Genomic DNA, 26,287 nt, shown 5'->3' with positions numbered 1-26,287 from the left:
GACAGCTGTACAGTGAATGAGCGAGCACTGAGATCAAAAACTGATGCAAATCAGGAAGAGGAGAGACAGAGCTCGCTGTATTCGCTGTTTGAGCTCTTCAGATCGCATAATTCAGTGGAAAATTAATATGAAAATTAATATGCATGGCTCTCAAGTGTCACGCATTTAGCATTACAAATCTCCCGTCAGCAAATTTAGCAAATTATTCGCCCGTCGGTGTATGAATGAGTGAGTGAATGGGTGAATGTGAGGCAAATTGTAAAGCGCTTTGGTGGCCTTTGGGTCTGTGAAAGCGCTATATAAATGCAGTCCATTTACCATTTACCATTACAGTCACTCACAGTTTTGCCATTTTACTTGAACTTCTAGCACTTATATCATGTCCCATTTTAAAACACTCATAAGAGTGACCCTGAGTGACCCTGACTATTACTGTATCTATTTTTAAGTAATTTTACTGTATGTGTTTGGAGAAAAGTAAAAGGCGAATTCACCCCAAACATCAAGTGCATTCTAGCACTTACAGCATGTGCCATTTTCAAACACTCTGAAAAATTGATCAATGAGACCCTTTGTTATTATTAAAGCATAATTTGCAAATCTGTATTAATCTAGAAGCAGAAGCAGATTTAACTGTGATTTGTAATAAACAGTTTAACTGGTAAAATCCTCAGAGGAGTTGTGCAGAGATTGCATAAGAATGGAAAGACAGTTTCTGTGAAGGATGTCCTGAATGTGAGTAAATGTGTGTTAGTTACAGGATCAGAGAATGACACTGTTTCTCTGTCATAGTCCAGCTGAACTCTCACACACTGGAGCTTCTGTTTAACAGGAAAGACAGTGGCAGGTTGCTCTGGGGATTGCGAGCCGTATTTGCTGTTTATGTAATCCACACACCAGACATTAGAGTTAAAGAAATCCTTCCCCTTCCTTTGGTTTGATGCTGTCGTTATTCCAAGACTCCAGTCTGTATTGTCTCCAACCTCCACATCCCAGCAGTGTTTTCCTGAGTTAAAGCCCTCAGATCCCAGGACACATGGATAATAGTCAAACCTCTCTGGATTATTAGGAAGTGTTTTATCTACACGACTATACGACACACTGGTCAGATCAGCAGAGAGTGTGAGATGAGGATCTGCTGTGTTTGGATCCAGATTCAACGGAGCTGCAAAGAGAATAACATCAGATTAGAGGATGAGATGTGATGTATTAGAAATGTAAATGTAATACATTTTTCTTTTGTTGAAATAAATCATAAATCATGCTATCATAACAATGGTGTCTCAGTTCCCTTTCAAGGGAACTCGCGTTGCGTCAATTGACGCTAAGGGAACGCAACGCGTGATGATGTCTTGAAGCACATGTAAAATCAGTCCAATGGCGTGAAGGGACGTCAGAGCGGGTGACGTCATGAACCAGGAAACTATATAAGCCGGTACAAACCCAGCCGCGACAGCTTCTGTGTCTTCACAAGCGCTCTATGTGAAATCTGTCTTGTTATTTGGTGTTGTCATATATCAAGTATGGCGAGCAAGCAGCAGTTTAGGATGTGTGTGCACCCCTGCCCGCGTTATTTAATGGGTGGGGACACTCATGTTCTTTGTGTAGCTTGTTTGGGTGAGGAGCATGCACGGTCAGCACTCGAGGGCGCTGGCTGTGAGCACTGCGAAGTGCTTCCCTTGCGGACGCTCCGCCCCCGCCTGCCGTTCTTTAGCGAGGACGCTCAGCCTCGCGTTCTCCAATGCTCAGGTCCCACTGCTGCCGAGGCACAGCGAAGGCTTCAGTCTTGGGGTTCGCAAATGGATCTGTCAGCGGGGTTAGAGACGGGCTCTACCTTATCTCTACCCTCACCTGACAGAGCCAGTGCTTTGTGTCAGGGTTCGGAAGCACGCGCTGCGGTTTCTTCCACCCTGATACAGGCACCAACACTTCAACTATCCAGTTCTGAGGAACTGGATGTTGTGAGTGTTGATACACACGAGTCTGAGGATTCGCCACCTCAGTCTCGTGCGTATGAGGAGCTGGTTGAGGTGGTCACGAGAGCGGTCGAAATTTTTTATATCGATTGGCCGTCAGATAAGCAGGACGTTCGCTCGAAAAGCAAACTCGACGAACGCTTCCTGCCCTCTCGTGCACAACCTCAACACCGGCGGCTTCCATTTTTCCCCGATCTTCACACTGAGGTGTCTAGATCGTGGGAGAAGCCAGTGTCGAGCAGAATTTATAACACACAAACATCACATTACTCCAATATACACAATTATAAAGAGTATGGTTATGGGGAGATGCCAAAAGTGGAAGAGACGCTCATGAGCTATCTCTCCCCTGAATCTGCATCCTCCATTAAAGCCCCGGTGTTACCCACCAAGCCTGTTAGAGTTACATCTGGTTTGGTGGGTAAGGCTTATTCTGCTGCTGGTCAGGCTGCAGCGTGTCTCTAAGCAACATTAAAGAAAAGGACAAACATTTTCTTATGGATGCTCTAGTTTCGCCCTCTGGGCTTTTCGGTGACGCCGTGATTTCAGTGGTTGAACGGTTTCAAGAATCAGCTAAACAATCCGTTGCGTTTCAGAAACTCCTCCCCCGCCGGACTCATGTCTCCGGGGCTGCTGAGCGGGAGCAGCCCCAAACATCTAAAGCCAGCTCCTCCCATTGCTTCATTCAAAAAATGAGCATGGCTTCTCATGCTCCTCCACAGAAAAGCCAGGGTCACGGGAAGTCCGCTCAACAGCAGTCGACCAGGCCCAAAACGGATCTGAGGACCGTTATTTTGTCCAGGAAGGCTGCGAAGAAAAGGTCCTGACGTCCGAGGGCTCAGGTCATCGAGGACAGTCCCCCCCGAAGAGAGAGCGGTTAACACCTCGTTTACGGTGCCAGTTCCTCTTCGGGTGTCCTCAGGGGACCGTTATGCTAACTCTGCCACTTCGTGTGTTACAGAGCGCAGCGGTCCCCAGCGAGCACATATTTCAGGGTCCACCCGGAAACGTAGTGGCCCTGGGATGCCCGCCCCCTCCGAGGAGGGTCTCAGAGCAGTCCGTTCAGTCGTTCCCTGCCGGCGAGCCGTTACAGGGCGACGAGCTGATTGCTCAACAACAACTAAATCCAGAAGCCAGTCTCGAGAGGCTGGTACCCCTAGTAGAGTTTTTGACAGCGTGGAAGCTACTGCCAAATATTTCTCGTTGGGTCCTGCAGACCATAGAAAAGGGTTATCAGATTCAGTTTGGGTCTCGTCCGCCCAGGTTTATGGGGGTTCTACCCACCGTGGTGGACCCCGAGCAGGTTCTGGTGATGGAACAGGAAGTGAGGAACCTGCTGGACAAGGGGGTCATAGAACATGTACCTCCCTCCAGCAGGGACACGGGGTTTTACAGCCGTTATTTCATCGTTCCAAAAAAGGATGTGGGGTTGCGTCCCATTTTGGATCTGAGAGTTCTGAACGAATCGGTCATGCAACTGAAATTCAAAATGTTAACTTTGAGACAAATTGTTCTGCAGATCAGATCCGAGGACTGGTTTGTCACAATAGATCTCAAGGACGCATATTTCCATATTTCCATCCACCCATATCACAGGAAGTTCCTGAGGTTTGCTTTCGGGGGCGAAGCATACCAATATCGAGTTCTTCCATTCGGTCTAGCACTATCTCCCCGCACCTTCACGAAATGCATGGATGCATCTTCTGGCACCTCTACGTATACAGGGTATTCGCATCATGAACTACATCGACTACATTGGTTGATTTTAGCTCAGTCGCATCAGTTGGTGGTTCGGCATCGAGATGTCGTCCTCGCCCACATGGAGCTGGGGTTACGGCTAAACGCCAAGAAAAGTGTGCTTTCTCCATTACAGAGGACCAGTTATCTAAGGGTAGTTTGGGATTCTATGTTAATGCGGGCGCGTCTGTCTCCGGCACGCATAGAGACCATTCTGTCAGCCGTGAAAAGGATAAAGCTAGGCCAGTCGCTTACTGTAAAACAGTTTCAGAGACTGTTGGGTTTGATGGCAGCAGCGTCCAACGTGATACCTTTTGGCCTGCTGCACATGAGGCCCTTACAGTGGTGGCTCAGAACCAAAGGGTTTTCCCCGAGGGGCAACCCTTTTCGCATGATCAAGGTTACACGCGGCGATGCTTACGTGCCCTGGGTATGTGGAAGAAACCGTGGTTCCTGTCCCAGGGTCCCATGCTGGGAGCTTCTTGTTGTCGCAGGATGCTAACGACAGATGCCTCCCTCACGGGCTGGGGAGCGATCCTAGAGGGACGCTCGGCTCGGGGTCTGTGGGGAGACCATCACCTTTCCTGGCATATCAATCGCCTGGAGATGATGGCTGTCTTTCTTGCTCTCAAGTGTTTCCTCACAGACCTCAGGGGCCACCATGTGTTGGTCCACACAGACAACACATCGGTGGTCGCCTATATCAATCATCAAGGGGGTTTGCGGTCACGTCCACTGTGCAAACTGGCGCACCAAATCCTCTTGCTGCTTTCACTCAGGGCAGCTTATATCCCGGGGGCCCAGAACGTGGGAGCAGACATCCTGTCGAGACAGGGGCCGAGGCCCGGGGAATGGAGGCTCCACCCCAAGGTTGTGGAGCTGATATGGAGAGAGTTTGGCCAGGCTCAAGTGGACCTGTTTGCGTCTCGAGAGACTTCGCATTGTCCACTCTGGTTCTCCCTCACGCATCCAGCTCCTCTCGGACTGGATGCGATGGTACAGACGTGGCCGAGGCTACGTTTGTATGCTTTTCCCCCGATCGCTCTGCTCCCAGGAGTTTTGGAAAGAGTTCGCAGGGACCATCTACACCTACTTCTTATAGCCCCGCGGTGGCCGGGCAGAGTTTGGTTTGCAGATCTAGTGTCTCTCCTCAACGGGCCTCCTATGGAGCTTCCCGTCAGGAGGGATCTGTTGTCCCAGGCAGGAGGTTCGATATTTCATCCTCGTCCCGAACTGTGGAACCTGTGGGCTTGGCCTCTGAGGGGGCCCAGCTCATAGGGTCAGGTCTCTCAACCGAGGTTGTGGAGACCATTCTACAATCCAGAGCTCCCTCCACGAGGAAACATTATGCTTTAAAATGGAGAGTTTTTTCTTCCTGGTGCAGTGACCGTCAGTTGAACCCAGTTAACTGCCCGGTCGGTTCAGTGCTAGAGTTTCTGCAGGACCGGTTCACTGCAGGTCTATCTCCGTCCACGTTAAAAGTTTATGTGGTGGTCATAGGTGCTTACCACATTCCTTTGGGTGGAATGTCTTTGGGGAAAGACCCGTTGGTATCTCGTTTTCTTCGTGGCACTTTGAGGCTGAGGCCTGCTGAGCGCACTAGGGTTCCGACTTGGGACCTGGCGATTGTCCTCCATGGCCTTTCCCAGGCTCCCTTCGAGCCCCTGGAGGAGGTTCCAGCCAGGTTTCTCACTCTAAAGACTGTTCCTCCTCGCTATTTCCTCTCTTAAAAGAATAGGAGATCTTCAGGCTCTGTCGGTTGCACCCTCGTGCTTGGAATTTGCACCTGGCATGGTTAAAGCATTCCTTCATCCTAGACCTGGTTATGTTCCGAAGGTCCCCACTAATGTGGCCCGATCTATAGTTCTGCAGGCCTTCTGTCCTCCTCCATTCCAGGATGCGGACCAGGAAAGGCATAATTTGCTTTGCCCAGTTAGGGCGTTGGATGCTTACGTCCACAGAGCTGCCCTGTGGCGTAAATCCGAACAGCTGTTTGTAGGTTTTAGACCCCCTAACAAAGGGTCTCCTGCATCAGAGCAAAGAATGAGCAAGTGGGTGGTCGAGGCTATTTCACTTGCTTATTAGTCGACCGGACAGCCTTCTCCTTTGGCTGTCCGGTCTCATTCTACTAGGAGTATGGCGGCCTCTAAGGCCTTATTGTCAGGAGTTCCACTACAAGACGTTTGTGATGCGCCAGGATGGTCTTCACCTCACACATTCGTTAGGTTTTATGCTCTGGACTTGGACTCTACACAAGGGTCCCGAGTGCTCTCGTCCTAGTGCTGCTCACCCTGATTTCACACTGGACAGGCACTTCTCGCTATGGGGGCGTTGGTATAGACGTTCCCTTAGCGTCAACTGACGTAGCGCGAGTTCCCTTTAAAGGGAACGCCTCGGTTACGACTGTAACCTCGGTTCCCTGAAGAGCGAACGGGCTTATATAGTTTCCTGGTTCATGACGTCACCCGCTCTGACGTCCCGTCACGCCATTGGACTGATTTTACATGTGCTTCAAGACATCATCACGCGTTGCGTTCCCTTAGCCTCAATTGACGCAACGTCTCGTTCCCTCTTCAGGGAACCGAGGTTACAATCGTAACCGAGGCGTTACTGTCAGACTGGATTGAGGCTCCAGGTTTAATATCAGTATTCAATAAACACTGTTGTATCCTAATACATAAAGGTCTAGACCTTGAGGAATAGACTTTTATTATGAGTTCGCTGTATGATCTGATGATTTACTTTAAAGGGCACCTATTATGGATTTTTGAAAATTACCTTTCATGTAGTGTGTAACATAGATCTAAGTGAACAAAAACATCCTGCAAAGTTTTAAATATGAAAGTTCACCGTATACAAAGTTATTGTAAAGAGTCGCTGATATGAATCGATAGACGACCGATGCTTTTTCTCTGTCTAGATGACGTCAACTTGACAAGTTATTTGAATAAGATACGCCCACTTATTGCACTCGTAGACGCCAGGGAAATCTTGAAAACATCATGTCGATGAGACGCTGCGTTCTAAAGTGCGACGCAAAAGCGAACTTTTTTCATCTGCCCAGGGAGGAGCATTTGAAGACTAAGTGGCTACAGTTCATACACAACTATACCACAGAAGTATAGCCGTTCATATATACAACTATACCACAGAAGTATACGTTAGCCCGGACCTTGTGCTTTGTTCGCGTCATTTTGAAGATGATTGCTTCACAAACATAAATGCTGTAAAATATGGATTTGCGAGCCGGCTGATATATAAGGAAGGTTCAGTACCTAGTTTATTTGGATCAGCTTCCTCCTCCGAATCACAACCTGTAAGTAGCCTATTATTAATATTAATAATTGTTTCTTTTATGTTTTATGTAGCATACTCAATAATTATTTTGTGTGTTGTGTACGCAAAGCGCAGCTTCTATAGTCTTCAATGTCAATTGTATTGAAATATGTGAAGTGTTTGTCGTTGTTATTGGAGTTGTCATAAAGAATAGAGCAATACCTCGTAGTACTGCATTATTAATCTGTTTATGCGTTGGGCTAACGCAAACAAAGACTGAATGTGCTTTTACTACTGAACGTTGGGCTATGGTCGCTAACATAACTCAACTTAAATTTCTTCTCTTATTTTGATTTTTTTACTACAAAGCTGTGCACTATAATCATATTATAACACAATGTAATTGATAAACTGTCACGGTTTATGAATCGGCTGTCTCATGCTGATGTGTCTGCGTGAGTGTAATTGTGTGGGTGTGGTTACTCGTTGTGTTGATTAGTGTCTCCAGCTGCCATTCATTCCAGTTCCCTTTATATACCCAGCATTTTCTCTCTCTTGTTGTCAGATCGTTGTGGTTGTTCCTTGGTGTGTTTACTGTGCTCGTGCCTCGTCTGTTCTGTTCCTCGTTTGGATTTCGTCAGTTCTTCCTGTCGTCTGGATTTCGTCAGTTCTTCATCTGGATGTTCCACTATCCCTGGGTTTCACTCGAGCACGCTGTCATCTGTTTCCACCACCGGATCGCCATCTCGTCCCTGCTTCACTGACCATCTGAGTGTTTGTCCCCGATCTGTGCCTTGTCATCATTGTTCACTCTAACTTTATTCATTAAACTGAGTTTTACTTGCATCTTGCATCCTCCTGTTATTTCCTCACAGAACGATCTGACCAAACCATGGATGCAGCAAATTTGTCACAGATCAACGATTTCATCGCTCGCAGTATCTCACGTATGGATCAACAGGAAGAGAACATCTCAGGCACAGGTCGTGCGGTGCAAGCACTCGTGAAGCAGGTGTCCGAGCTCACCCAACAGGTACAACTTTTACGGATTCCCACTGCGCCCCCCACACCGACCGTCCCCTCACCACCGGCGCTTGCAGCAGCAGGGAGACCAGAGCCACGCCTACCCACACCAGAGGGATATTCCGGTGAACCGGAGTTTTGCAGAGCATTCCTCACAAGATGTTCTATGCATTTTGCCTTACAGCCACACACTTTCCAGAGCGAACAGGCGAAGGTGGCATTTGTATTAACCCTGCTGTCAGGAAGAGCATCGCTTTGGGGGACGGCGGTGTGGGAGAACGGAGACAACTGCTGCACCTCGTTCCAGGCACTCTCCGAAGAGATGAAGAGAGTTTTCGACCGTGCAGTGGCGGGTAAGGAGGCAGCCAGATTACTCGCCAAACTGCGACAGGGAGAAGGCTCGGTGGCGGACTTTTCCATTCGGTTCCGCACCCTGGCCGCAGAGTGCCGTTGGAACGAGGAGGCGCAGTGGGATATGTTCCTGCATGGGTTGGCTGACCGCGTTCAAAAGGAGATTTACGCAATGGACTTACCGGAGACGCTGAACGGACTAGTGGAACTTGCGCTGAGAGTAGACACTCGACTGAATCGTGTGACCAGATTGACGCGCCCCAGCCGTCCACAGTTCAGCACGGAAGACCACCAGCCCGGTGGTGCGAGCGCGGTCAGCCCCGCATTCGACCACGAACCCATGCAGGTGGGGAGAGCTCGGCTTTCCCGGGAGGAGAGGGAGAGGCGGAGATCCCAAGGACTCTGTCTCTACTGTGGCCGGGCGGGCCACTTCATCCACTCCTGCCCGGTAAAAGAGCAAGCCCGGTAGTAAGTATGAGGCTACTATCGGGTGGGATCTCCGCCGAGAAGACCTCATCACCATCATAAACCCTCCTCCCGGTAAGACTGAGATGGTGACAGTCGACGCACTGCACCAACGCACTTCTGGATTCGGGAGCGGAGGGTAATTTCATGGACTTCAAACTTGCACTTAAACTTCAGATCCCCGTCACTCCTCTCTCGCACCAGATTACCGTCAACGCACTTTCAAGAACTTCCCCGGATTACACATGCTACTGAAGACATTACCCTCATCACTTCTGGAAATCACACAGAACTCATCTCATTTTTTTTCATGGACTCACCACTTGCACCAGTGGTTTTGGGACACCCGTGGCTTTCCAGACACAACCCCCGTGTCGACTGGTGCACTAACACTGTTTCCACATGGAGTAACCACTGTCATGAGTCCTGTTTAGTGTCTGCCTGTCCCTCTGTGTCTGGTTCTGTGTTTCAGAGTGAGGCAGCGGATTTGTCTAACGTGCCCCCGGAGTACCACGACCTGAAGGAGGTGTTCAGTAAGTCTCGCGCTGCTTCTCTTCCTCCGCATCGTTCCTATGACTGTGCGATAGATCTACTGCCAGGTAAATCTCCGCCTAAGGGCAAACTTTACTCTCTTTCTATCCCCGAGAGGGAGGCCATGGAGAAATATATTTCTGATTCTCTGGCCTCTGGGTTCATCCAGCCTTCCTCTTCTCCTGCGGGGGCGGGGTTCTTTTTCGTTGGGAAGAAGGATGGTTCTCTACGACCTTGCATTGATTACCGAGAGCTGAACAACATCACGGTAAAGAATTCTTACCCTTTGCCGTTGATGTCTTCAGCTTTCGAGAGGTTGCAGGGAGCATCCATTTTCACGAAACTGGACTTACGTAATGCATATCATTTGGTTCGCATCAGGAAGGGGGATGAATGGAAAACCGCTTTTAATACCCCTAGGGGGGACTTTGAATATTTGGTTATGCCTTTCGGGCTTTCCAACTCCCCAGCGGTTTTCCAAGCACTCGTTAATGACGTGTTGAGAGACATGGTAGATCAGTTCATATATGTTTACCTGGATGACATATTGATTTTTTCTTCGTCTCTCAAGGAACACGTTCAACGCGTCAGACGAGTGCTCCAGAGACTGTTAGAGAATGGGCTATTTGTCATGGCGGATGTATGCTCGTTTCATGCACAGTCTGTTCCCTTCTTAGGGTACATCATCTCCTCTGAGGGAGTGCGCATGGATCCTGACAAGGTTAAGGCTGTGGTAAATTGGCCAAGTCCAGATTCCCGTAAGGCCCTACAGCGGTTTCTGGGGTTCGCCAATTTTTACCGACGTTTCATTCGTAATTTCAGCCAACTAGTCGCGCCTCTGACTGCCTTGACCTCCCCCCGAACGATGTTCAGGTGGTCGAACACTACCGAGGCAGTGTTCACCAACCTCAAGAGTCGCTTCGTTTCGGCTCCCATTCTTGTCACCCCTGATCCCACACGTCAGTTCGTGGTGGAGGTCGACGCGTCAGAGGTGGGAGTAGGAGCAGTGCTTTCACAACGCGCTTCCTCAGACGACAAGATGCATCCCTGCGCGTTTCTTTCTCATCGACTATCGTCTGCCGAATGTAATTATGACATTGGTAATAGAGAATTGTTGGCAGTTAAGTTAGCGTTGGAGGAGTGGCGTCATTGGTTAGAGGGTTCGGGGGGACCCTTTATCGTTTGGACCGACCATAAGAATCTTGAATACATCAGATCTGCTAAAAGACTCAACTCCAGGCAGGCTCGGTGGGCTCTTTTTTTCGGACGTTTTGATTTTGTTCTCTCGTACCGCCCCGGGTCCAAAAACATCAAACCCGACTCTTTATCTCGTATTTTTGATCCATCCGAACGCCCGGTGACTCCCGAGTGTATTTTACCTGAGAAAGTTGTCATCTCCACTCTGGTATGGGAGGCCGAATCGAAGGTCATGACAGCCTTAGAAGGGGTAACGCCTCCGCCTGGTTGCCCACCGAGTCGATTGTTTGTTCCGGAGGGGTTACGGTCTGATGTTATTCGATGGGGTCATTGCTCCAACGTGGCTTGTCATCCAGGAGTGACTCGCACCAGTTTTCTAGTTAAGCAACGATTTTGGTGGCCATTGATGGCTCGTGACATTCACGATTTTGTTTTGGCTTGCTCAGTCTGTGCCACTAGTAAGACATCTAACCAACCCCCAGACGGGTTACTTCGACCGCTGTCTGTCCCTTCGAGACCCTGGTCCCACATCGCTCTAGATTTTGTCACCGCCCTCCCGCCCTCCAATGGCATGACGGTTGTTTTAACCGTAGTGGACCGGTTCTCGAAGGCGGCACATTTAATTCCCTTGCCCAAATTACCTTCAGCCAAGGAGACAGCGGTCACTGTCATAGATCACGTTTTTCGGTTACATGGCCTCCCAACGGACGTGGTCTCTGACGGGTTCCCAATTCGTATCCAGATTTTGGCAAGAATTTTGTAGATTGCTGGGGGCCACGGTCAGTCTGTCCTCGGGCTATCATCCCCAGAGTAATGGCCAGTCTGAGCGAGCCAATCAGGACCTCGAAAGAATGTTGCGATGTTTGGTTGCCAAGAATCCGTCATCCTGGAGCCAACAGCTTTCTATGGTGGAGTACGGCCACAATTCATTACCAGTGTCATCCACGGGCCTTTCGCCATTTAAGTGTAGTTTAGGTTACCAGCCACCAATTTTTCCGAGTCTGGAATCCGAGGTCGCGGTTCCCTCCGCTCACGCATTCGTCCAGAGGTGCCACCGTACTTGGACTAGAGCCCGTGAGACTCTACTCCAAGCAGGGAGGCGCATGAAGGCCAAGGCCGATCGCCACCGGTCAAAGCCTCCCGTTTACGTCGTGGGTCAAAAAGTGTGGCTTTCTACCAAGAATATTCCTCTCCGCTCCGTGTCTAACAAGTTAGCTCCCAAATTTATTGGCCCGTTTCCTGTCACCAAGATTATTAGTCCGGTGGCAGTCCGCCTCAAACTCCCTCCTGCGTACAGGAGAATTCACCCCGCCTTCCATGTGTCTAAAATTAAGCCCGTGTTTCATTCTCACATTAATCCGCCTGCCCCGGTTCCCCCCCCCCCCCCCCCCCCCCCCCCCCCCCCCCGCCGCGACTCGTAGATGGGGAACCCACATATTCGGTAAACCGCATTCTGGACTCGAGACGGAGGGGACGCGGATTTCAGTACTTGGTGGACTGGGAAGGTTACGGTCCGGAGGAGAGAAGTTGGGTACCTGCTAGAGACATCCTGGATCACTCCCTTATTGATGATTACAATCGACAGGTAAGGGAGTCTGAGAACGCCAGGAGGCGTTCTTAGGAGGAGGGGTACTGTCACGGTTTATGAATCGGCTGTCTCATGCTGATGTGTCTGCGTGAGTGTAATTGTGTGGGTGTGGTTACTCGTTGTGTTGATTAGTGTCTCCAGCTGCCATTCATTCCAGTTCCCTTTATATACCCAGCATTTTCTCTCTCTTGTTGTCAGATCGTTGTGGTTGTTCCTTGGTGTGTTTCCTGTGCTCGTGCCTCGTCTGTTCTGTTCCTCGTTTGGATTTCGTCAGTTCTTCGTGTCGTCTGGATTTCGTCAGTTCTTCGTGTCATCTGGATGTTCCACTATCCCTGGGTTTCACTCGAGCACGCTGTCATCTGTTTCCACCACCGGATCGCCATCTCGTCCCTGCTTCACTGACCATCTGAGTGTTTGTCCCTGATCTGTGCCTTGTCATCATTGTTCACTCTGACTTTATTCATTAAACTGAGTTTTACTTGCATCTTGCATCCTCCTGTTATTTCCTCACATAAAAGCATTGTACACTGTACTCTGCGTTAACCAACTGACTGGGTATCTGACCAATCACCGCAGATTAGCGTCACGCAAAGGCGGGGTTTGGAAAAATGAGTCGTTAAACGATTCATATGGGAGTCACTGAGCAAATCAGGTAAAAATAAATGCATATTATAAAACAACAAAAGTGTTTTTTGTCATTGCATGCTTGTAAAACTGTTGTTGGGGACTCCCAAAACAATATTAGGAACATTTTAAATGCCATAATAGGTGCCCTTTAAAACAGTTCAGATTCAGTGATTTTTAATATATATATTATATTGATGTTGTGTGTGTTTATATCTGAACTATCTTCTGCACTGTGTTAAATCTGCTGAGACTCACTGTGTTGGACAGTTTCCAGCATCTTCTTCCAGACTCTGAACGGCAGGTTACCCAGATAACACCACACATGAATCAAAGCTCCAGAACTCATCCGTGGATCCGGCTGTGAGATCTGGACTCTGAGGAACATTCAGGAGTCAGAACTGCAGTGAATTTGAGTTCAGATCCACTGAGAGAAGAGATACGAGCAGCTCACTTACCTTTCCATCCAGACTTTATAGTTCTGGAAAATATCGAGTTTGAACACATTTTAATATCGCATCAAACACACTCACTGTCAATGAGTCTCTCTATACAAGTTGTTTTATGCACAGAGAATGAAGCCAGATTGATTTGTCACCTTTAGAAACGAGACGTCACTGTCTTTCATCATCTCCTCCATGTCTCTGAGTGTGTGTGAAAGAGCTGAGATGTGTGTGTTCATCTCCTCCAGCTTCTCCTTCATCCTCTGCTTCTTCTGCTCCTCTTCCTCCCTCAGTGCAGTGATTGTTGCTTCTTCTTCATCTCTGAGAAACTGATGAAGCTTCTTAAACTCTTCTTTAATCTGACGCTCTAAATGCTCAGCTTGAGACTGAAATCAAATCACATTCACTTCAGTCATCTCAGTAAACACAAATCTCAGATACCCGACATATAACGGATCCAGAAGCAGAAGCTGCTTGGCATTTGCAGAAATAATCTACTGGAATTCATTATATTAATATATATCGATTCATAGCGGTATAAAGTGATCCTTCAGCTGTAATGAAAATGACTCTTGATTCTGTTTCCTCACATTGATGTGTTGAGCTGTTTTCTCAAACTCCCCTTTCTTTTTTTCATTGTGTTGAAGTTTCTGGTGTAAGGACTTCAGTGCTGTATCGAGCTCCTCCTAGAATTGAACAAAAATACATTAAACACCAGATTACACTGAAGAGAAGAAAATACAGTGATATGATCATACAATTCTGTGCAAAAGTATTTACCCCCACCCTGATTTCTTCTGTTTTTGTGTAAATCTCATAAACACTTAAATAAACACTTAAATAGGACTTTTTCAACAGCATGAAGTTGGTTAAAAGGTCTTAAACAGTAACACACTATGACAAAGGTGAAAGAAACTCCAGGAATAATGATGAAGACAGTGATTGAAATACATCCATCTTTGAAAAATTGCAAAGCTTTTCCAAAGGCTCTTGGACTCAAAGAACCACAGCGAGAGCCAGTATCCAAAAACTCGGCACAGTAGCAAACCTTCCCAGAAGTGGCTCAAAGTTAGCCTGGCTCCGCCCTCCTACGCACTTCCGCTCAATTTCATTTTCCTTCAGTACTACGTCTGGGACTGCTGTGTATTCTTAGGTTTCCAGAAATCAATTTTTTGTAGGACCAATCAGCGAACAGAGGGAGTGGCTGAGAACGATGACGTTGATGTAGCGCGTCAGTTTGAGTTGGAGTTCAGTAACGGCAGCGGAGAAAGACGTGAGAAAATCTATTCGGTCCGTTGTTGCAAAACTGCTGAATATACAGAAGTTAAAGCCGAGGCAAGATCAATGTTTGCTAAGTGTTGTTGGTGGCCATGATGTTGTGGCCCTCCTCCCCACGGGGTTCGGGAAAAGTTTGATTTTCCAGCTCACTCCGCTAGTGGTGAATGAGTTAGCTAAGGCGAACGATAGGGATGCAAAGCCGATAGTTGTTGTCGTTGTCATGATCCCGGTGTTCTCTTCTGTCTCTGTCTCCCTCTTGTGTTCTTTTTGTTTCCTGTATCCATTCTCACACGCGCTCCCTTCATACACACACACCTCGCTTAGACACACCCACTTACTATCACGCTCATTCATTCTCCACCAGCTGATTGCCATCAGCCTTTCCATTACTCTTTCTCCATTTTCACCTGTTATCACTTTCTTCCTGATTAGCGTTCCTACTTCTAGTTCTCTTTTTCCCCTTTTCAGATTATTGACTATGTTAAATGATGTTTTATTAACAAAGTTCGGGAGGAGCACGTTCAGATAATTAAACCTAATTAAACACACGTGGAGCACATTCAGATAATCAAACCTAATTAGACAAGAGTGGTGCTTAATAAACGAGTTAAGCGCTGTGTATATATACAGCAAACTAACCTCCGTTCATTGACAGTTTAACAGCATCCCTCCACCACCCCATCTCCTCACTTATAGTCCTAATACTCTTACAACAACGGGGGGAGTACTCTGGGTTCGGGCAAAATTCCGAGCTCGGAGCCCTCCCCCCGGACAGCACGCCAAATACGCATAATCTTTACTCTGTTCAATTGATGTAAGTGTGAACTCGTGAAACGTGTGTTACAGAGCTTACCTGTTCGCATCTTGTCTTGTCTCGTCCTGTTGACGTATGTTTGCTACTTCTGCACTGCCAGTGCTGGAAATTACTGAAGTCTTTCTCTACCCAGCTTCTCTGTGTTTGAGGGCGACAGACGGACCACGAGCCCTGATTTGTGTTCCTGCTGCTGGATGCTGAGTATCGTTGCTGGACTACTCCTCAGTTTGGTTTGATTACCAGAGACTTTCTGTTCATCTAATTACCTGCTTCAAGAGGCTTTCTGTTCGTCTGATTACCAGCTACAAGAGACTTTTCTGTTTGACCACTCTACGCAGCTTGCATTATTTTCATTAAAGGAACTGTTGTCTCGCAGATTGCATTTGGGTCCTTTTTTCCTGAACGTGTCTGTGACCGAATAATCTGGCCAAAGGATGGACCCAGCAACTGACCATTCCGTTCTGTCTGCGGTGGAATTTCAGGGAGCCATGCTGGGCCGCCAACAGGACGAGCTGACCACTACCCGTCGAGCAGTCGAATCCTTGGCGAGTCAACTGTCGGATCTCTCAGAGCAGATGCACTATCTACGCTCGGAACCTCCTCCGCGCCTCTCTGGAACCCAAGAACCCAGAATTAATAATCCACCCTGCTACTCTGGCGACCCTTCAGAGTGCCGTTCGTTCCTTACTCAATGCGAGGTGGTTTTCACTTTACAGCCACTCACCTATTCGCTGGACCGCACTCGTATCGCCTACGTTGTTTCTCTTCTCACCGGGAGGGCGCGAGAGTGGGGAACGGCGGTCTGGAATGCCGACTCTGATTGCATCAGCTGTTACTCTACATTTAAGGAGGAGATGACTCGAGTGTTTGACCGGTCTTCACATGGCGTCGAGGCTTCTCGTTTGCTCTCATCTCTCCGTCAAGGTAAACGGTCAGTCCCGGACTTTTCAATTGAATTCCGCACGCTCGCTACAACATGTGGATGGAATGAGCCAGCGCTCGTTGCTCGATTTATTGAGAGTCTCAACACAGACATTAAGGACGAGATTCTGTCCCGGGAGGTGCCGACCCATCTTGACTCTCTTATTGACCAAGCTATCCGCATAGACAGACGCTTCGAGCTTCGGCGCCGAGCACGCAGCATGGAGAGGCCTCAGCTCTCCTCACCTCCCGTTTCTTCTTATACCCCTCCTATTAATCCGGTTCCCGAGCCAATGCAGTTGGGGGGAATTCGGATCACTGCTGCTGAACGTGAGCGACGCATCTTAAACCGACTTTGCCTTTACTGCGGATCTGCCGGTCACTTCGCTACCACATGCAAGGTAAAATCCAACGCTCGTCAGTAAGGAGAGGGCTTCTGGCGAGCGCTACTGCTTGTGTCCCTCCGCCAAGTTCACGCACTTCTTTCCCTGCCACTCTCCAATGGTCCGGCTCTTCTGTAACCTGTCAGACCCTTATCGACTCGGGAGCGGAGGCCAGTTTTTTAGACGAGACTTGGGCTCTTGAACAGGGCATTCCTTTAGTTAATTTGAATGACAGTACTCCTGTTTTTGCCCTTGATGGTAGCGAGCTTGAAAGAGTCAGCCGTACTACCATTCCGGTGAGTCTCACGCTTTCTGGCAATCACAAGGAGACCATTACCTTTTTTATTTTTCATTCGCCCTACACTCCCATTGTTTTGGGCCATCCCTGGCTCGTTGAACACAGTCCACATATTGATTGGGGCAAGGGGTCCATTCTCTCGTGGAGATTGTCTTGTCATGTTAAGTGTTTAGTGTCTGCTGTCCCCCCTGTCTCTTCTGTTTCTGTGTTTCAGGAGGATCCTGGTGATCTGTCGGGGGTTCCGGAGGAGTATCTCGATTTGCGGGCGGTTTTTAGTCGATCACGTGCCGCTTCTCTTCCTCCCCATCGCCCGTACGACTGTTGTATCGACCTCCAACCTGGCACGACTCCGCCGCGGGGCAGACTGTATTCATTGTCCGCGCCCGAGCGCGAAGCCATGGAGAAATATCTCTCAGAGTCCCTCGCTGCAGGTATTATTGTTTCGTCTTCCTCTCCCGCGGGCGCAGGTTTCTTTTTTGTAAAGAAGAAAGACGGCTCTTTGCGCCCTTGTATAGATTATCGTGGGCTAAATTACATAACGGTCAAGAACCGCTACCCTCTTCCCCTTATGTCATCAGCTTTCGAGATCCTTCAGGGGGCAAAGATTTTCACAAAGCTGGATCTGCGGAACGCGTATCATTTGGTGCGTATACGAGAGGGAGATGAATGGAAAACCGCGTTTAACACCCCCCTCGGGCACTTTGAATATAAGGTTTTACCGTTCGGCCTCGTCAACGCCCCTTCAGTCTTTCAAGCCCTAGTAAATGATGTTTTGAGAGACATGTTGAATGTCTTTGTTTTTGTCTACATAGACGACATATTAATTTTCTCCCCATCTCTCCAGGTTCACGTTCAACACGTACGTCGTGTACTCCAACGTTTGTTGGAGAATCGTCTTTTCGTTAAGGCCGAGAAATGTACCTTTCATGCCAAGTCGGTCACGTTTTTAGGGTCCGACATTTCTGCTGACGGAGTCAGCATGGACCTCGCTAAGGTTCAGGCTGTCACCGATTGGCCGGTTCCCGACTCACGAGTCGCTTTACAGCGTTTTTTGGGTTTTGCGAATTTTTATCGGAGGTTTATCCGCAACTTTAGTCAGGTCGCCGCTCATCTCACCGCTCTCACGTCTGTCAAGTCCCGTTTTGAATGGTCGCACTCAGCCCAGTCCGCTTTCGATCGTTTAAAGACCTTGTTTACGTCTGCTCCTATTCTAGTTACTCCCGATCCCTTCAAACAATTCATCGTGGAGGTCGACGCGTCAGAGGTGGGCGTTGGGGCCATTCTGTCGCAACGGTCATCTTCTGATGATAAGGTTCACCCGTGCGCTTTCTACTCTCACCGTCTTTCTCTTCCCGAGCGAAATTATGACGTCGGTAATCGAGAACTTCTGGCCATTCGTTTAGCCTTGGGGGAGTGGCGTCATTGGCTCGAGGGCTCTCCTGTCCCATTCGTTGTCTGGACCGATCATAAAAACCTTGAGTACATACGGTCTGCTAAACGACTTAACGCTCGCCAGGCTCGTTGGTCCCTGTTTTTTGATCGCTTTGATTTTTCTATTTCGTATCGCCCTGGTTCCAAGAACCTTAAGCCCGACGCTCTCTCGCGTCAGTTCGATTCCCCCGTGGGAACTCCTGTGAGAAAGGAGATTCTTCCTCAAGGCTGCATCGTTGGTTCTTCCATCTGGGGAATCGAACGCTTGGTTAAACGGGCTTTATCTCGGGTCGTCACTCCTCGCCAATGTCCGCGAGACCTACTCTTTGTTCCTGTCCCCACTCGCTTGGCTGTCATGCAATGGGGTCACTCCTCCAAGTTGTTCGCCCATCCTGGAGTTAGGGGAACCATTGCTGTCATCCGTCAGAGATTCTGGTGGCCTACCCGCGAGCGCGATATCCGTCGATTTGTGGCCGCCTGTTCTATCTGTGCCCAGACTAAGTCTAGTAATTTGCCTCCGGCTGGTCTGCTTAGACCCCTGTCTATTCCATCTCGCCCGTGGTCACATATCGCGCTCGACTTCATTACCGGACTACCGGAGTCCAAAGGCAACACTGTAATCCTCACTGTAGTTGATCGCTTTTCTAAGGCCGCTCACTTCATTCCTCTTCCCAAACTCCCATCCGCTAAGGAGACCGCTCAAGCTGTCGTTAGTCATGTTTTCAAGCTTCACGGACTTCCCTCGGATGTCGTGTCTGATCGCGGACCCCAGTTTGCGTCGTTATTTTGGAAGGAGTTTTTCCGTCAGATCGGTGCGTCACCCAGTCTATCTTCTGGTTTTCACCCACAGACCAACGGTCAGGCCGAACGAACTAATCAGATTGTTGGTCGTATTCTCCGCAGTCTCGCATTTCGTAATCCTTCCTCGTGGGCTGATCAACTTCCATGGGCCGAATATGCCTATAATTCTTCTCCGTCCTCCGCCACCGGCTTATCTCCGTTTCACGGTTGTCTTGGGTACCAGCCACCTCTGTTTCCTTCTCAGGAGGCGGAGACTAATGTTCCGTCTGTCGAGGCGTTTATTCGGCGTTGTAAAAGAACCTGGAGAGGGGTGAGGTCTGCTCTATGCCATACTCGTTCTCTCACTCGCCGTGCCGCTAATCGTCATCGTATTAAGAGTTCGAGATACATCTGCGGTCAAAAGGTTTGGCTCTCCTCTCGCAATCTTCCTTTACGATTCGCGTCCCGCAAGTTGGCCCCTAAATTTATTGGGCCATATTCTATCTCTAAGATTATCAGTCCTGTCGCGGTTAGACTTAGATTACCTCCTAACCTCCGGCGCGTCCATCCAGTGTTTCATGTTTCGTGCGTCAAGCCCGTCGTCCGCCCCCCACCTCGCCAAGTTTCCCCTCCTGTTCGGGTGGAGGAAGGTCCTGTATATCGCGTACGTAAGTTACTTGATGTCCGTCCGCGAGGTCGTGGTCATCAGTACCTTGTCGACTGGGAGGGATACGGGCCGGAGGAGAGAAGCTGGATTCCTTCACGGAACGTCTTGGACCGCTCGCTTATCGAGGACTTCTACCGCACTCGCCAGCCTCTACCCTCGGGAGCGCCAGGGGGCGCTCGTTGAGGAGGGGGTACTGTCATGATCCCGGTGTTCTCTTCTGTCTCTGTCTCCCTCTTGTATTCTTTTTGTTTCCTGTATCCATTCTCACACGCGCTCCCTTCATACACACACACCTCGCTTAGACACACCCACTTACTATCACGCTCATTCATTCTCCACCAGCTGATTGCCATCAGCCTTTCCATTACTCTTTCTCCATTTTCACCTGTTATCACTTTCTTCCTGATTAGCGTTCCTACTTCTAGTTCTCTTTTTCCCCTTTTCTCTGCCAGATTATTGACTATGTTAAACGTGTGTTACAGAGCTTACCTGTTCGCATCTTGTCTTGTCTCGTCCTGTTGACGTATGTTTGCTACTTCTGCACTGCCAGTGCTGGAAATTACTGAAGTCTTTCTCTACCCAGCTTCTCTGTGTTTGAGGGCGACAGACGGACCACGAGCCCTGATTTGTGTTCCTGCTGCTGGATGCTGAGTATCGTTGCTGGACTACTCCTCAGTTTGGTTTGATTACCAGAGACTTTCTGTTCATCTAATTACCTGCTTCAAGAGGCTTTCTGTTCGTCTGATTACCAGCTACAAGAGACTTTTCTGTTTGACCACTCTACGCAGCTTGCATTATTTTCATTAAAGGAACTGTTGTCTCGCAGATTGCATTTGGGTCCTTTTTTCCTGAACGTGTCTGTGACAGTCGTCTCCTCTTGTTGCACTAACGTTAATGGAGGACCAAGTGAGGGAGGCAGAAAGGTTAGGAGTTCGTGCTGGGCAGCTCGGCACGATGATCACTGTACAGCATTTGCGGCAGATCCGAAACGACCTCAGCGGCGTTTTGTTAATGATTACACCCAGCTTCGACAGTTGACTGAATACACCACTGTCCTTAGTGTCAAATATACATTTAGAATTTAGAATTGTTCCTTGAACTCTTAAATTCGATGAACAAAACATGCAGCTCTCGTTGACAGACATCTTATTCTAAACATAATCCTCTGATCATTCGGACTTGTTTTTTTTATTGCTTAAAACAATACACAAGTAATAACAGAAAACATAATACAAAAACAAACAAAAAATAATAATAAAAAACAAAAATAAAACAGTAGGGGGATAATATAAAATAAACATTAACAAGTTAAGAGAATTACATGACACTGAAAAAAGGAAAATAATTACAAACAGATAATGTTTTTAAGGCTTTTTTGTTCTCAGACAACTTAATTGAAAAGAGGTATTTTTAAAATTCTTTCTCAAATATAAGAAAGAGAGGTTTAGCATTTAGATATTTAGATTTATGAATATGGAATTCGGACTTGTTGTTTCCAGCCGGTTTCGGCGCATGGCATACGTCACGACCACACGTTAGCGATTGGCTATGACAGATCCTGAGTGACTCTGGGCAGACCCAATAGTTTTGAACTTTAACAGAGAACCCGCCTACAAGGAAGTAAACGTTTCTCAATGGAGCGAGGCCAGACTCTCTGTACAAATGAAATTTACGAGAGTCTGGTAGAACCAGGCTAGCTCAAAGTCACCAAAGGGCAACAACAACAACGTAGGAACTGAATTTTTCTTATTTTCTATCAGAAAATGCTGAAGGACAATATCCTATCTTTAGTCTGCAAACTGAAGCTCAAGCAACAAGACAAATTTGATTCAATTCAACTATTCAAAGAATAGTGAGCTGAACGGCTAAAAAAAGCACAATTACAGTTTTGGAGTGACCTTGTCAAAGGCCTGACCTGAAACCAGTTGAGAAGATGTGGCAGGACCTTAAACAGGCAGTTCATGCTTGAAAACTCTCCAATGAGGCTGAACTAAAGTTGTCCGCTCAATTGTGCTCTTTTTTTTGCAAAATCTATGAAAACTATTACCACACAGTAAATGTCATATAAAGTTGAGTAAAATGACATTGAAATAGTAAAGTATGAATGTTATGATATCTATGTTTGACTAATTATTGTTCTTTACATGTGAAACAAGAAACATTTGTCTTACCTTATATGATGAAACCACTTCACTGATGGGTCTGAATTTATGATTGTCATGTTTTTGTGAATTAATACACACTAAACACACAGGCTGTTTGTCCTCCAGACAGAAGAGTTTGAGTTTCTCACTGTGTAAACTGCAGATCTCCTCAGATCCTGATGAACGTTTCTCATTTCTCTCCTTCAGGAACGACTCGCACAAGTTTTTCAACGCCAGAATAACTGGAGGATCATCTCTTGAGGATCTTCTCCTGCAGACAGGACACTCCTGAGTTTCCTTAGTTTTCCAGAACTGTTGTAGACACTCTTTACAAATGCTGTGACTACAGGACAGAAGAACAGGAGCCTTGAAGATTTCATTGCAAACAGGACAATAAAGCTCTTCCACAGATTTTGAATCCATTTTCTCGTCTTGTAAAATATCAAATGATCTACAATTTACTTTCACTTTCTCAACTTTGGTTTAAAGAGTAAATAACTATTACAATCAAAATCTAATCTAGGTTTATTCAGAAATACACAAACATCCTAATATAATGTGTCCTCTTCTGTTCTTCACGACTCGATTTAGCTTTCAGTAAAAATGAAAGGTAGAAATAATGACTAGTCACTTCCTGGTGGGTTTAGTAAGAGGGTGGAGCTTCTGATGAACTTCTGGAGCTTCAGGTGTCGTTGCATAAACCACTGAAACTAGTCCTACAAATTAGTCATCCATTTTTTTCTTTAAGACTGTTTATAACTTTTTTTAAAGTCAGTTACATTAAAATTTGATTCCAAAAAAAATAAGATTGATTGTCCCTTCTCGCAGGTCATATAAGACTGTCACATCCATTGATTGCTTATTCTTTATTGCTTTTGTTGAAACAAAGTCGGTGTGACAGAAAGAGAAATAACAAGTCATACTCTTCCTGGTTAGTGTTGTGGAAGAGTTTATGATCACATTTGGGTATATACAAACAGGAACATCAGGATTTCTTCATAAAAAGTGAATTCAATATGGACCTGCATTTAAATGTAAAAAAATAATGCTGTAAAACTTTGAATAAAACACAAAATACCAATTAAAATATAAAACTATTAATTATAGACAACCCCAAAATGCTTATACATGTAAGGTCTGGGCGGAATGATGGATTCTCTGAATAACTAAATGCATTCTTCCTAAAAGCCTGAATGCAAATTAACACACACACACACACACACACATACCCGAGCGTCAATTGGGGTATAAATACCTTCATTATGCATTTTAAATATAACTGTCTTTTCCCATAATTTTTACATATCATTCTTACTACCTTCAGAATGCTCTTGGTCTGATCAACATGAATATGCATAGCAATATACAGTAAAATGTATTTTACTATGTATTACCATCTTTGAACAAATGAATGTCTGTATATTTGACTGTTTAAGTGAATAACCTTTATAAAATGAAGGATTCAAGTAAGGCATTAAGTAAGAACGTTCACATGCAACCATTAAGGGGCTAACAGCGTTAAGAGTTAAACTGTTCTCGGGTATCTGTAATTCAGTTAAGTTCATTCTCTCTGTTATAAGTTCAGTCTTTCTTTGGGTTTGGGTTTTCTGAATGGGTATCGTCTTTCTTTTCTCTCAGTATTCTCTCCTTTCTCCTCTGTACCTGCAGGTGTGTCTTCCTCTGTTTTGATGAGCTCCCTTCTATTTCGCCTGTATTGTTGTCCGTCTGCTTCCACTAGGTATGACCGTGGCTCGGGTGCTGGTTTTATTACTTTAGCTGGTCTTCACTGCTTGCCATCCCTTAACCTCACGGTGTCTCCTGGGCTGAGGGCTGGCAGCATGCGTGATCCTCTGTCATAGTAGTGTTTCTATCTGTCTTGTTTGACCTTCATTCTATCCTGCACTCTTTCCATTGTTCCTGGTTGTAACAGGTTTTGTGTTGTGGGCAGTCTTGTCTTTGTTCTGCGGCCCATAAGCAGCTGTGCAGGAGAGGGTAGTCCATCCAGGGGTGTATTTCAATAGTCCAAGAGGGCGAGGTGAGGGTCTCGTTTGTCAGCTTTGGCTTTCTTGAGTAGGCTTTTTGCTATCTGTACTCCCTTTTCAGCTTTCCTGTTGGATTGGGGGTACGTTGGAGATGATGTGGTATGTTCGAATCCGTACTCCTCACTAAACGTCCTGAATTCGGCGGAGGAATACTGTGTGCCGTTGTCAGAGCAGACTTCATTGGGTATGCCGTGTCGGGAGAACTGCTGTTTGCAGATGTTGATGACTGCCTGGCTTGTTATGGTGTTTAGTTTGCTTATGATGTGGCAAAGTCAATATTTAACAAAAACAGCATCACAGCGTAAGAGACACCAAGATTCAAATTGTACTTTAAAAGATGTTTATTCTTTTAAAGGAGGGTTGTTCAAAAATGCATCATAGCAGCTGTCCTACGATGAAACAAGATCCCTAAATGACATACAAAACAGGCAGCTTTTATACATCTCTCTCTCCCCTTCTCCTGTAAGTTTCCGTTTAACCAGTAAAACCAGATAAAGCAGGTTTATTAGGAATCCTATTGTCCTTGTTTAGAAAGGAGGAACAATGGCTTTATGGCCACCCCCAAGACCTTCTAACCCCATGGGGTTTTCTCACCTCTGAAGTCAGAGGTCACTGCCCAACCACCTCCTGATTGTCTCACACACACCCTCTAGCTGTATTAACATATCAACAGAAGGAACAGGGCCCTTCTCGATCAACTCAGGAATACAGATAAAGAGAACATTTGATATTTCAATGCAATGTCTATTATTCATCAGCAGGGGCGTCGCTAGGCCCTTTTTAGGGGGGCTTCAGCGTGTTCGCTTCAGTCTTGTTATAATCAGATTCAGCGCGTTCTTCATCTTCAATCCGCAGCAGCGCCGAGCAGAGAGCAAGTCAGAAACACAGAGGACAGGGTGTGTGTGTGTGTGTGTGTTCATGTGTGTGTTCACTGTTCATCTGAGCCTCATTGGTCTGTCACTGCTCGTTAATGTCAGAATATTTGAGATGACCAATCAAATCAAAGTAGGCGGGCTTTATGTTCACAGACGCTGAGCGCGAGATTTAACAGTGCGACTCGACGCGTACGGTCAAGTGCGAGATAAGATGTAAGTAGCTAAACTTAACATTTCATATTTTACTTTTTTTTAGGTCATAAATGTTAAACGAATGACAAAAAATAATCAGGCAAACTAATATAGTTTTGTCTAATTTCGCCATTTTGAACTGAAAATAGGCCTATGTAACGTGACTCATGTAATAATTAGTTTACAAGAAACATTAACAAAGCCGTTTTCATCATGTTAGGCACAAGATTAATAATGAATGTGTACATATTGAGAATATAATACAAATTGTAGCCTTTAGTAAATTAAAAAAGCTCAGCTTTAGGAGGGGAAGAGAGAGGGATGAAGAGACTGAGAAAAAAAGAAAGAGTGATGGAGATGAGAAGAGAGCAGGTATTGACAAATAATCTACTGCCCACTGACATGGTTTTAAAGCTATTTCTTATCTTTTTTTGATCTTCAAACGTCTTGAAATGCACATATCAGAGAAATAAAAAATTTGAACCCCCTACCAACCTCAAATTTAGGATTCCTGTGATTATAAAGCCCTGTCTACGGCCCTATTAGGCATAAGAATATCAATAATGAATGTGTAGCCTTCATATTGTGAATGCATTTAATAAACTTAATTACCTTTAGTAGCTTTCAGTAAATAAACGCATCTGAGAAAATGATTCATAGGCAAAATCAACCAATCAGTTGACCCTATGTTTACTTTCTTCACTGACAGACAAAAATGAAAAGCCTATATCAGTCAAAGCTCAGCTTTAGGAGGGGAAGAGACAGGGCAAGATAAAAACAAAGAGAAAAAGAGTGTGATGCTGATGAGGAGAGAAAAATAATCAGCTGCCCACTATCCAAGTTTTTTGGCCTTCAGAACATCTTAAAATGCACATATGTAGATCAGAGAAATCAAAATTTTCTCGGGGAGGCCCCGAACCCCCCTATTTGCCCTACCTCACATTTGGGACCACAGTTATTATAAAACCGTGCCTTTGCATGGCAATGAAAATGGTTAATAGTGAGCTTTAGATCCTAAACTAAAGTGTTACCTTTTTATATAATTTTTTTAAAAATCATGTTGGGGGCTTAGCCCCCCTAAAATGAAAATCCTAGTGACGCCCCTGCGGGTACCCCATGCCCCACAAAGTAATTATGAAATTATTAAAATACAAAATATATACTGTAATAAGTTATAAAACCATCTAACATGGCCACCACAAACGCATTTAATTTGCCTGCTACTTTTTGCCAGCCCTCTCTCCTGGCTTT

General features: G+C 46.5%; 1 protein-coding gene and 1 long non-coding RNA gene across 2 annotated transcripts; one reads left to right on the top strand and one right to left on the bottom strand.

Moving 5' to 3' along the window:
- Positions 1-604: 604 nt before the first annotated feature.
- On the bottom strand, positions 605-22,365 carry LOC130099482 (nuclear factor 7, brain-like). The gene is made up of 6 exons (XM_056265193.1): positions 21,955-22,365; positions 13,802-13,897; positions 13,367-13,597; positions 13,227-13,249; positions 13,027-13,145; positions 605-1,165 (listed from the first exon to the last, which is right to left on the bottom strand). Exons 1-6 carry the CDS (start codon positions 22,348-22,350, stop codon positions 630-632), a joined length of 1,401 nt encoding a protein of 466 aa, XP_056121168.1. The 5' UTR covers positions 22,351-22,365; the 3' UTR covers positions 605-629.
- Positions 11,945-12,628, top strand: LOC130099483 (uncharacterized). The gene is made up of 2 exons (XR_008808393.1): positions 11,945-12,141; positions 12,343-12,628. It is a non-coding gene; the product is annotated as an uncharacterized LOC130099483 (long non-coding RNA).
- Positions 22,366-26,287: the final 3,922 nt, after the last annotated feature.

The sequence above is a fragment of the Rhinichthys klamathensis genome, unplaced genomic scaffold, assembly GCF_029890125.1.
Source record: "Rhinichthys klamathensis goyatoka isolate OS25496 unplaced genomic scaffold, OSU_Roscu_1.1 h1tg000230l_1, whole genome shotgun sequence".
In the NCBI taxonomy this organism is placed as follows: domain Eukaryota; kingdom Metazoa; phylum Chordata; class Actinopteri; order Cypriniformes; family Leuciscidae; genus Rhinichthys; species Rhinichthys klamathensis.
This window is presented reverse-complemented; position numbering and strand designations above follow the sequence as displayed.

Excerpts from the sequence above, each read along its gene's own strand:
- LOC130099482 (XM_056265193.1), bottom strand. The coding sequence starts at position 22,350 with ATGGATTCAAAATCTGTGGAAGAGCTTTATTGTCCTGTTTGCAATGAA. Across the intron at positions 13,250-13,366 it reads GTGACGTCTCGTTTCTAAAG|AACTATAAAGTCTGGATGGA; the intron begins GTGACAAATCAA and ends GATATTTTCCAG. Across the intron at positions 13,146-13,226 it reads TATAAAGTCTGGATGGAAAG|AGTCCAGATCTCACAGCCGG; the intron begins GTAAGTGAGCTG and ends AATGTTCCTCAG.